This window comes from Tarenaya hassleriana, unplaced genomic scaffold (genome assembly GCF_000463585.1).
Source record: "Tarenaya hassleriana unplaced genomic scaffold, ASM46358v1 Cleome95, whole genome shotgun sequence".
Lineage (NCBI taxonomy): Eukaryota > Viridiplantae > Streptophyta > Magnoliopsida > Brassicales > Cleomaceae > Tarenaya > Tarenaya hassleriana.
The window spans coordinates 163586-175177 of NW_010971897.1; the positions used below are offsets into that span (position 1 = coordinate 163586).

Genomic DNA, 11592 nt, shown 5'->3' on the forward strand with positions numbered 1-11592 from the left:
ATATATATATATATTTATATATATATTTGTATATATATATATATATGAATTTATATGCATATATTAATTTAAATACATGTAGATGAATATTTGGACATTTAGTAATATTTTGAATGATGAGTCATCAGTTTTTTGCTGAGTTAACAGTTTTTTGTGTTGAGTCAGCAGTTGCGTTTGTTTGATTTAAAAAAAATTTAAAAATCTGGGTATTTATGTGAGAGTTTTGAAAAGTTCAGGTATTTATATGATAATTTTATAGTTCGGTTATTTATTTGGGATTTTTGTAAAAGTTCGGGTATTTTTATGTGATTACCCCTAATTTTAAAAACCTCAAATTCAAAAAATCAAGCCAAAATACGAAATATTAATAAGCAAAGAGAGCATTAAGTCAATCTCTCTATCTTAAAAAAATTGACGTTTTAAAATATTGCACTTGAAAGTAACGCAGATTTTGTTTGATTGGTAAGTCTAAAATCTTCTTTTATATTATTGACCATTTTTCCGTATTCATATTTTTTTAAAATTTAATTTGATATATGAAAGTCAACGATTCAATATGGAGTGGAGTTATGAATTGCCATATTGTTTTCATTAAAACATTTAGGTCAATGAAATATCAATTAGGTCCATTTTAGGATATCCTTTTGAAGTCCCAAAGGTCTATTTGTCACATTTTGTCAACCAAGCATACACTTGTGAAAATGACCATTTTCATATTATAAGCTTTTAAATGTGTAAAAATAAGGAAAACCGTATAAATATTTTAATAACTATTTTTATTTTATTTCAGTGTTATAGTTAGATTATCCAATCAATTGCTATGTACTCTAATTTTTAATTGATGTATTTTTGCCTATTTCACTATGTTTTTTTTAATAGAATCAAGTTTCTAACAAGAATACAGGAGTAATTTGAAATTGAAGACATTTATATGAATATTTTAACCAGAAAACAAGATTTACATTTCTAAGAGAGTAACCACAATTTCGTATCAAATTTCGTGTGTGTGTATATATATAATATTAATGTGGTGAATAAGAAATAACTATTTTTTTTTCAATTTTATGATCTAAATATCTCAAATTGCCTATGGACTTTTTCATCCGTAACGAAATATTACAAAACAAAAAAAAGATATTTAATTATTTAAACCGCGTCATGATATGGTCTGCCCATCTATATAATAACGGAGAAATCAGCATCCAATAGACCAAATAATTAACCACACACACGCATACATATATATATATATATATATATATATATATATATATTCAATGAGGTGTTGTTAGTGATCTAAGACTACTTAAATCGTTTGTCTTTATCTCCCATCTTTTTAGAGGGGATAAAGAAAACCAAAAACAAAAGGTCAGGAGGAGGAGAAGAAAAAAAAACTCGGAGAAGATTTTCTCTCTCGAGGTGGTAATTCATGGCGGCTGCGCCTCGGCTCTGTATCATCTTCCTCACTCTTCTCCTTTCTCTGGTACGTTGTTTCCCATCTGAACCTATACACGCACATATATATATATATGTATATTCATGAATAGACAAAAGTATGTTGTATTACAAATCGAAAGCATTTTCTTGTCTTTCCTTGCGTCGGGCAAAGATTATAAACTGCGTAAGTTTTGTGGTCCGGCCCTGAATAAACATTTTCTTTCTGATCCTTCTTTTAAAACAAATTTGGGAAATCTTTTTTTTTCTTTTGCTATGTAGATCGGTCTTGCTCTGATCTTTGGGAAATTTTCTCCAAACCGATCGGTTTAGATCCGGTTCGGTTGATGGGTTTACCTTTCTTGGATGCAGTACGTAGAGGAAACTGTAGGGAGGAAAATGATTTCAACAGCCACAAAGGAACCTGAAGAAGATGGTCATTTGCTGACGTCTTTGAACAAAGAGCAAGATGATGAAATCGACGACCCTTCTTTATACATGTATTTCACCATTGATGACCTCGAAAAACCGAAGACACTGCCGGTTTACTTCTACAAAAACAACCTCCGAACCCTTCCCCCACTTCTGTCCAAAGAAGAAGCCGATCTGATTCCTTTTTCGAAAAGAAACCTCCCGTTCTTGCTCGATTACTTCTCCATCTCCAGGGAATCTCCACAGGGCAAAGCCATGAAGGAGACGTTAGGATACTGTGACGCGAAAACCATGGAAGGCGAGGTCAAGTTTTGCGCAACCTCATTAGAATCCATGGTGGATCTGGTCAAAGAAACGTTAGGTTACGATACGAGGCTAAGGGTTTTGACAACGAGAGTCATTTCGCCCGAAAACGCAACCTACGCTCTGCGGAACTACACATTCGAGGAGGCTCCTAAGGAGCTTCTCGGGGTCAAGATGTTGGGATGCCACCGGATGCCATACCCTTTCGTCGTGTACTACTGCCACGGCCACAGGGGCGGGAGTAGGGTCTTCGAGGTCGATCTGGTGACCGAACTTGGGCAGCGGGTCATGGGACCCGCAGTCTGTCACATGGACACATCGACGTGGGACGAGGACCACGTGGCGTTTAAGGTGTTGAAGATGAAGCCTAGGTCCGCACCGGTTTGCCATTTCTTCCCACTTGATAACATTGTGTGGGTTGCAGTGTGAAATTCAGGACTTTGGGTCCGGTTTTGTAATTTTCAAAAGATAAAGAGGGGGAGTCTTTCTAGATTTGGTTTTGGCTCTCTTTTTTTTTTTTGTGTGCCTTGGTAACGTTATTTAAAAAATATATATATGTGACAGATATGTGTACTGATGAGTGTGTTCTTCCGGGTATTGATCGAGATAAGGTTTAGTAGTATATATATGTATCGATGTATATATGCCCTATGACTTGTGAAATGATCCTTATTGTTACTTCAATTTAATTTGGTTTATTTAAAACAAATACTGAGAAAATCATTCTGAACTTTTATAGTTTTATTCTTTTTTCAGTGAAGGGATCAGAGGGCTGGTCATTTGAGTTTTATATGTGATGATAGTGTTGATGGGTCATTTAAGTTTTTGATATATGGATTCTCATTTGGGCCACGGCAAACTCTAATTTGGGCCATTACGTGGACTACATTGTAAAACAGAACTAAGATTTTGGTTTGTGATAATATTATGTGTCATTTGACCGGAGACTTCTTTTTACAATCAGTATTCATGGAAAACATATTCAATTGGTCTTTTATAACCATGTAATGGAATATATACACTTATACACGGAGAGAGAGAGAGAAAAAGAGAGAGAGATCATTTATATATATTTCAAATGCGCTCTGCACCATTGCATTTTTATTGTTTGTGTTATGCTAAAAAATATATTTCGAAATTGCCAGATTGATTATCGTTAATTTGTCAGTTTTATTATCTTTTGATTGGTTATTTTGATTCCGTAAAAACCATAAACACTCCTAAAGATCAGATTTTTGTTTTATTTATTTTTATATTCAGTTAACTTGATTTTAAAAAGTTCAGATTCATTTGATCTGAAAATCGAGAGTTTAGTTCGGATAAGATGATATCTTATTTGGTTTGATTTGCAAAGAAAAAAGGGACAACAAAATTTGTTTTGAGGGAGAAATAGCAAATCATATAAATATAGGTTTTTTTTTTAATAAATATTCTCTTTTCTGTTTCACATGTCCATTGTCCACCGTACCGTACATACTCCTCTTTGTCCCGATTCGAACACCTATTTTTTTTTCTCCTCTTTTTTTTTGAAAAACAGAAAACCCTCCTTCGCATTTCCAAGAAACCCTAACTTTCTCGTGTTTTCTCTCGCCCTCTTTCGCTTCGATACGGAAACAATGCCAGTAAAACCACTCTTGTAGACAAGAGTCTAGCGGATTCCGGAGAGGGAAGTAACAAAAAGATTCTCCCGATTCAAATCTTCGCTTTGTTGTAGATTTCACTTATTTTTTTCCCCGGTGTTTTCTCGCAGTTTCCCGTATTTTTCTCGCCTGCCAAACAGTAAAACCAGACGGTTGTTCTCCATTACAGTCTTCTCTTCCTCCATTGTTTTCTTGTGATCCTCTGTACGTGCTCGTACGTTTCCGTCTTTTTCTTGCTCCCCTTACAGTAAGAGACAATGACGAAGCAAAAAGCCGAAGAAACATTGACGTCTTTGTCCTTTTCTCGTTTTCTTCTTGAAACCTAAACCCTAACTTTTCTCACCATTTCTGTAATTTTCCTTTTCTTCTTCTTCTTCTCTCTCTTGTAAAACATGGATCAGTCTGGTAATGGAGCTGTCGGATTCAATCGGAGGAGGAGAGGTTCCGTAGAAGACCAACAGATCTACCAGAATAGTCGCCCGATAAATCGCCGGAGAACTGACGGCACAAACTCTGACGGTGAAATTCAAACCGGCGATGACGAGCTGTTTCTCTCTCTTGCGTTGAGCTTAGGTCCTCCTCCGTCGATGACGCCATCGCAGCCACAGCCGATGGCTTCTTCACGCCTCCTAATGACGTCATCACAACCGATCACGTTCATCCTCCCTCCTCTACCTCCGCCCCCGCCCCCGCCGCCGTTAGAGGCTGATTTTGTCTCTCCACGACATGATTTCCGGTCAGATTTCGTCCACTCGCGGGATCCGGTGAATAACTCCGCTGGAGAGCCTCGCCGTACTCCCACAGTCCCGCCGGCGACTGCAAAGTTAGCGACGGTACCGCCGCCGTACCCGTGGGCAACAAATCAACGAGGGAGGATTCACAGCTTAGAGTACCTCGAATCAAAGCAGATAACAGCCATAACTGGAGACGTACAGTGCAAACACTGCGAGAAGATTTGGCAAATCAGCTACGATCTGAAGGAAAAGTTCGCAGAAGTAGAGAAATTCATCGAAGAGAACAAGGAGAGCTTGAGGGAGAGAGCTCCGACGATATGGATGAACCCAGTAGCGATGAGATGCGAGTTCTGCGAGAGGGAAAAGGGGGTGAAGCCAGTGATCAGTGATCGGAAAAGGAAGATCAATTGGCTGTTCTTGCTCCTGGGTAGAAATCTGGGTTACTGTACATTAGAGCAGCTCAAATATTTCTGCAAACACTCCAACAATCATCGTACTGGCGCCAAGGATCGTGTTCTTTATCTCACATATCTTGGTCTTTGCAAAATGCTCAAGCCATGTGATCTCTTTGATCGTTGAGTGGTTTCTCTCCATTTCCGGAGAAGTTTAGTAAGATCATTGCCGTCAGGTTTGAGAGGGAATTTGTCATTTTGGTTTGATGAAATTACATGAATATATATGATCTTTGAGGTTCGTCTTTTTTTTTAAAAAAAAAACAAAATTTTGCATCGTTTTTGGAGTATAATTAACGAAATTTGCACTGCATGCAGGTTGCCAATTTGGTTAATAATATAATAGTTTGAAAATTATTGGAATCAAATAACACATACCATAACGATAAACAAATCAAATTCGATATAAAACCGGTTATAATTTTTCTAAAACCGAAGAATAATAGAAAGAAAAATTTTTCTTTTAAAAAATTAGTATTTTTATTAATAAAAACTGAAATTGAAAGAAACACGAACTAAAAAACCAAACTGAACCGGATTTTATATAAAAACCAAACAGTGTAATTTTTCTAAATAAAAAAAAAATCGAATCTGCATATTACCGAACTCAAATCAAAAATCAAAATGTCTACCATAATATATTGTAGATAGAAATTTAAATAAAATATTATCGGAGACTTGTTGTAGGATCATACCAAGCATAGAGAATCCAGTTCTCTAATATAAAAAAAATATATAAACCGATTCTTTTTTTTTTGTTAAATGTGAATGTTCTATTAAATATCCAGCCGACTGTCGGCTATTTACAAGCTGTCATTTGACAGATTACAAAAAGACAGTCCAAGATTCCCATGAACACAAAAAGGTAAATACAACAGCCATTAAACTGAGCACAACCAAGAGGCTATAAAATATCCGCATACCAATTCTGGAGAATCAAGTTGCCGGAGAAATTTGCCGGAGACTTCAGGGAGAATAGAGTGTCACGCATCGATTTGTCAATGAAGGCAATGAACTGTTGGGTTGTTCTTGCCGAGTTGTGGTGAGTTCTTTGGTTACGTTCCCGCCACAGCTCGTAAGCTATCAGTTGCATTAAGATCTTCTGCGTTATCAACGATCTAGAAGTCCTATCAGCACTTGAAGATACGGCCTGTTGAGAGTTCGTCTGCAAGTGTGAGGGAGGCACGAAGTTGAAACACGCAGCGAACGATTCCCATATCTCCTTGCTGAAGGAACAAGAGAAGAAAATATGTGAATGACTCTCAGTCGCTGCGCAGCATAGGATGCATCTATTTGGTAGCTGAATCCCCCAAGATTGTTGCCGATCTAAGGTCGGTAGACGACCCTGAATAGCCTGCCACATTAGAAAAGCATGGCGAGGTACAGCTTCAGAAAACCACACAAATGAATGCCAAGAAACTGGCGGGGCTCGGCTCCTGATTTGTTGCCATGTTACTTTCGAGCTGAAGAATGGTCGGAAGTCGTCATCCTTATGCTTCCACAACACAGTGTCTGGCCCACTGTCAAGCCTCGGTGGTTCTATTGCAGCCAATGCCTCTTGTAGTTCCTGGATCAGACATGTTCTAGCACTAGGGAGTTTCCAGCCATTTTCGCAGACAGCAGCACATACCTTAGATGAACAATGCAACCCAAGAAGGCGAGGGCCCAAATCCCCGATGGCGTCAATGAGAGGTCCCAAGTTTAGCCATTTGTCGAACCAGAAAAAAGTTTCTGTTCCATCCCCAATCTGATTTTTGATAAAGGGTCGCACTTGATCCTTCATCTGCAGGAGTTTCTTTAGATTCCATGAAGCCACCGATGTCTTTGTGCAATCCCAGAAACTGCGGTTCTTGAAAACATTTTCACGAACCCAAGCTACCCAGATGGATCCCGACTGACTAAGCAATAACCAAATAAGTTTCAGACGGAAGACGCTATTTTGCTCCTCTAGTCTACGCAGACCAAGTCCCCCCTCATTTTTAGGCTTACATATAGCGTTCCAAGCGATTCTGTGGCCTGAGCCTTTAGTCCCCGCGCTGTTCCATATAAATGTCGAGCATAGAGAATCAATTTCCTTTAGAATAGATTTTGGGAGCAAGAATACAATACTCCAATAGCTCACCATTCCATAAATTATAGAGCTTACCAACAAAACTTTCCCTAGTCGACAGTTCTTGAGCTTCCCGCGAATTTTATCAATGAGAGGTAAATATGCAGAAAGGGACAACCTCGTTGGATTCAGAGGGACACCAAGGTATTTCACCGGAAGGTTTCCCAACTTGATGCCTAAGGTATCAGAGATTCGAATTTGCTCCGAGACGGGTACGCCTCCGAGGAAAAGCTCGGTTTTGTTACTATTCATGGACAGACCTGATATCGCTCTGAACTCATCCAACACTCTTTTAATTTCCAGAAGGGAGGAGAAGGTACCCTTCGAAAATATCATTAGATCGTCGGCAAAGGCTAAGTGAGTCAACAATGGAGACTTGCATCTGTGATGGACCTCTAGAGATCCCTGAATCGCCGCTTTGTCCAGCAGCCGTGTCAAGACTTCCATGGGGGGCATTATCAAAAATACCCTTAATTTGCTATATGTACTTCAAGCCCTACCCTTGTGACCATGTGACCAATGTGACCGAAATATAGTGTGGTCACATATTGATCCCATTGTTCATAACGTTAAATTTATGATGTTTTAATCAAATGATTAGTAAGATATACAAGGTATGAACATAATGAATTAGTGTGATCACCATAAATTTAACGTTATAATCGATAAAAATCAAAATGTGACCATACTATATTTCGGTCACATTGGTCACATGTGACCAGGGTAGGTCTTGAAGTAGAAATAGCAAATTAAGGGTATTTTTGATATAATGCCCTTCCATGGTCTGTGTCTGCAACAATATGTATATGCTATTTACTCTATTCTCTAACAATATGTAATGTAGGATCCGTAAATTTAGTCTGTTGTAAACACGAAGTTGTGAAATCATATTCTAATTCCAATAACCCTTTTAATTAGCACATTGAGATATGCCTCGTCCTATTTCAAAACTTTGTTGTTCTATAACTGGATCGAGCCACCTGGAAATGACGATAAAAAGAGTAGGACGATCATTTGCAAACTGATCCTTCATGCCACAGCATACTTGCTGTGGAGCGAACGAAACAACCGCAATTTTTGGAATGATCACAAGACGACACACGTTCTCCGACAGCAGCTAGACAACTTGAGAACCAATCTCTTATCAGTGAAGGGCATGGTCGGATCAGCTAACAATATGCTGCTAGAATATTGGTATTTCTTGACGGAGGACAATAACACACAACAAGCACGGGAAAGAGGCATCTGACTGCCAAGTATTTTGACCACTTACACATGGGACATTTTTATCTTGGATTGCTCAATGGATTACCCAAATAATGAGAATTTTTTGTAATTATTTTGAACCTCACGTATTAATACCACTTCACATTCAACCAAAAAAAAAAAAATCTGCTCGAGAATTCATATTTAATAGGCCTTGAGGGCATTTTAATAGTAGCCCATTGATTTTTAGGTTCTAATGTCTAAGTAGACAGAACGATAATATTGATTTGAATGAATTTGGTAAGGTATAGTAGAATTTGAGATCGTATATATATATATTGTCTCTTGAAGAATGTTACACATAATTATATATGGAGTTGCTAATCCATGCAAGTTTATTTTAAATTGAAAGGGTGATTTACCTATAAGGCTATTAATTATCATATCAAAATTCTATTTTGCAGAAAAATTTAAAAGACTTAGATTGATGGTTGTTTAATTAAGACGATCACTTAAAATAAGGTGAATTCGAATTACAAACTTATGTTATATTACTTTTAATTAAATTAATCCAATTTGAATGGAATATAAAAGTAAAAAATAATGAAAACAAACACTCTTTAAGAGAATGAATATTATAATTTTCAAATAGAAATCAAAGTGAATCAAAACCTATGTATTACTCAAATGGATTTAAAATTTTAAAATTAAATAAATCAGAACCTAACAATATCAATCCAAATATGAACTGAAACCCGAAATACCTGGTCTTAAACTAAAAAAATTAAGAGTATTTGGATTTTAGCCTATTCAAAATTCAAATACGCTAAAGCATTTCTTAACTTTTCGCATAGGAAAAGCACATATGCAGTATCTTAACATAATTTAGGTCTTATAAATTAAATAAATTTAATCCGTGACCAAAAGAATAGTTCTTAAAATTCAAAACATCTTTCAAGTGAAAGTGAACCATTAGAATTAAATTTTCCTTTTAAAAGAAGAATTCAAGACAACTAAATATTTTTATTTTTATGAGTGACTACTAGAGATGTCTATTGATTTGGTAAGGGTATGCAAAAATTAAATTAAACTAAATCATATATATTTGAAATAATTTCAATTTTAAAATTGATGTGCATGACATTTTTAAAATCAATTAACTAAATTCGGACTAAATCTAAATCAAATATGAAAATAATTAAACTGAATGAAACAAATTGTTATAAAATAAATTCCTTGTTTACTAAAAACGGAATCAAGATTTATTCAAAAGAATCCACATCGAACAAAAATCAAAATATGAAATTCAAATAAATCCGCGTTTTATTTATCACATAAGTTTATATATTACGATTTTAAAACAAATTTTAGCTCCCTAATTATTCGGATATGATTGAGATATTTTCATTTTTTTCACAAATAGGTGATCGATTTGGGCTTTAATGGGCCGAATGAAGCAAAAAATGACTTGAACGTAACACAGATACAAGATCATCGCCCATCGGTATCGGTCGTGTCAGCCGAATCTTTGTAAAACCAGCGAGGATTTTGGAACTTAAGAAGATGATCTCCAATGGCGATGGAAATTGAGCCTGTGATTATCGGAAATATTGCTTTGGATGTTCATGCTAAACCTTCAAGCGCGCCTCTTTCAGGAACCACAGTTCCCGACAAGGTTGGCTGTCATCACTTACGCACAAACAGAATCTCATGCACTCATAGATTGTATAAATGTTCTCTTTAGAAATGATTTTAGGGGGTTTTCAGGTGGGTTTTCAATTGGATTTGTGTAGATTTTGATGGATTGATTGGATGTGATCGTGTGTTGCGTTTTCTTTTGGTTTGCCTGAGATGATGCAAGAGAAAGTTTTGATGGCTTTCGAGATGGCGGTTCTGATCAGTTTCTCGTGTCAGTTTGATTTCGTTGAATATATGCATAAACATTTTGAAACTTACATTTAGAATCTGTGTTTGTAGTTCTTGTGATATGGCCATTGTTGGTGGACTTTTAGATGCCATTGAATAATTCACGCGGTTGAATTGTGGAATATTGTTGAGATCTGCTGACATCATTCGCAAAGACATCCTCCGGTACACTAGGCGTAAAATTTCCTCTCTGAAAACTGATTTGGCGAGATCTAATCCGGCGATTCGGCATTTACTATCTGGTTCTGCTACTTTGATCCATTGTAATTGCATTACATCCTTTTGACTTTGCCGATACTCATGATGTAACAAACTCTTGTATTCTGTACACACTACAAGAAAAACTGTAATTTGCGACCGAAAATTCTGTCGCAACATGAAGAAGAATCTGTCGGTAAAAAATAGTTGCGACCGATTACGACCGATGGATGTCGGTCGCTAAATCGTTGTCGCAAAATCTGTGTGGTCGTGATTCTGTCGCAACTTTGCGACCGACAGATCTGTAGGTCATCGGTCGCCAATATACGATAGATGGCTATATGTCGGTAATCTGTCGCAAATTGGTGAATTCATTTCTGTCGCACATTGCGACCGAAGTAGGAGTAGGTATTCGGTCGCTACGTAACGACAAATTACATCAGTCGCACTCTGTCGCAAAATAACGACCAAATATAGCGGTAGGTATTCGGTCGCAACGTCCGACTAAATTCATTGGTCGCACTCTGTCGCAAATGTAAATTTTTAAAAACAAATATTAATAAAATAATATTTATTTAAATTAAATTAAAAATTTAAAAATAATTTTAAAAATATAAAATAAAAAATATTTATTTGAAATTAAAAAGTATTTATTAAATAAAAAGTATTTAGTAAAAACAAATTAAACACTAAACAAAAAAGTTATCCGGATTGTCTGATCCGGTTGTTTGGTCCGCTGGTGTCGTAGAAGGTCCGACTCCGGGCTGAGGAGTCAGAAATGGGTTGAACGGCATATCTTGCGCCGTTGGTGGGTCGTCTCGAGGAGAAAATAGCCGGGCGAAAAGCGTCTCGTAACGCGCAATCCGTGCCTCAACTTCTTCAAGTCTAGCAATCTTCCTGCGATCGTCCTCGAACTCTTGAATCTTTTTCTTCAACAGCTCGACCTCCTTAGTGAGTGAGACGTGGTGACCGATCGATGTTGCATCCGGATGACCACCACCCAACTGAGTCGCCATTGCACCGACGCCGTATATACGTCCTTTGGCATCGGGTTGGACAACCTACAAAATCAAAAGTATACGTCAATTAAACTAATTTAATAAAAAAATAAAAAAAATATAAATTTACCTCCAGATAGAGGCTGTTGATTTCTGCTG

At 36.9% G+C, this 11592-nt stretch overlaps 2 protein-coding genes across 3 annotated transcripts; both read left to right on the top strand.

The window, feature by feature from the left end:
• The first annotated feature begins 1304 nt into the window (after window positions 1-1304).
• Window positions 1305-2659, top strand: LOC104804726 (BURP domain protein USPL1-like). 2 transcript variants are annotated; one of them, XM_010529069.1, is made up of 2 exons: window positions 1305-1483; window positions 1768-2659. In XM_010529069.1, the coding sequence occupies exon 2, from the start codon at window positions 1801-1803 to the stop codon at window positions 2596-2598; it is 798 nt and encodes a 265-aa protein (XP_010527371.1). In that variant the 5' UTR covers window positions 1305-1483; window positions 1768-1800; the 3' UTR covers window positions 2599-2659. The 2 variants fall into 2 exon arrangements, with proteins under 2 accessions (XP_010527371.1, XP_010527370.1); XM_010529068.1 differs by having other exon boundaries at window positions 1807-2659.
• Window positions 2660-4201: 1542 nt separating this feature from the next.
• On the top strand, window positions 4202-5122 carry LOC104804728. Its single transcript, XM_010529070.1, has one exon. It carries the CDS (start codon window positions 4202-4204, stop codon window positions 5120-5122), a length of 921 nt encoding a protein of 306 aa, XP_010527372.1.
• Window positions 5123-11592: the final 6470 nt, after the last annotated feature.

Coding starts and splice junctions, on each gene's coding strand:
- LOC104804726 (XM_010529068.1), top strand. CDS start 1,430: ATGGCGGCTGCGCCTCGGCTCTGTATCATCTTCCTCACTCTTCTCCTT. Junction 1,484..1,806: donor TCACTCTTCTCCTTTCTCTG/GTACGTTGTTTC, acceptor TCTTGGATGCAG/TACGTAGAGGAAACTGTAGG.
- LOC104804728 (XM_010529070.1), top strand. CDS start 4,202: ATGGATCAGTCTGGTAATGGAGCTGTCGGATTCAATCGGAGGAGGAGA.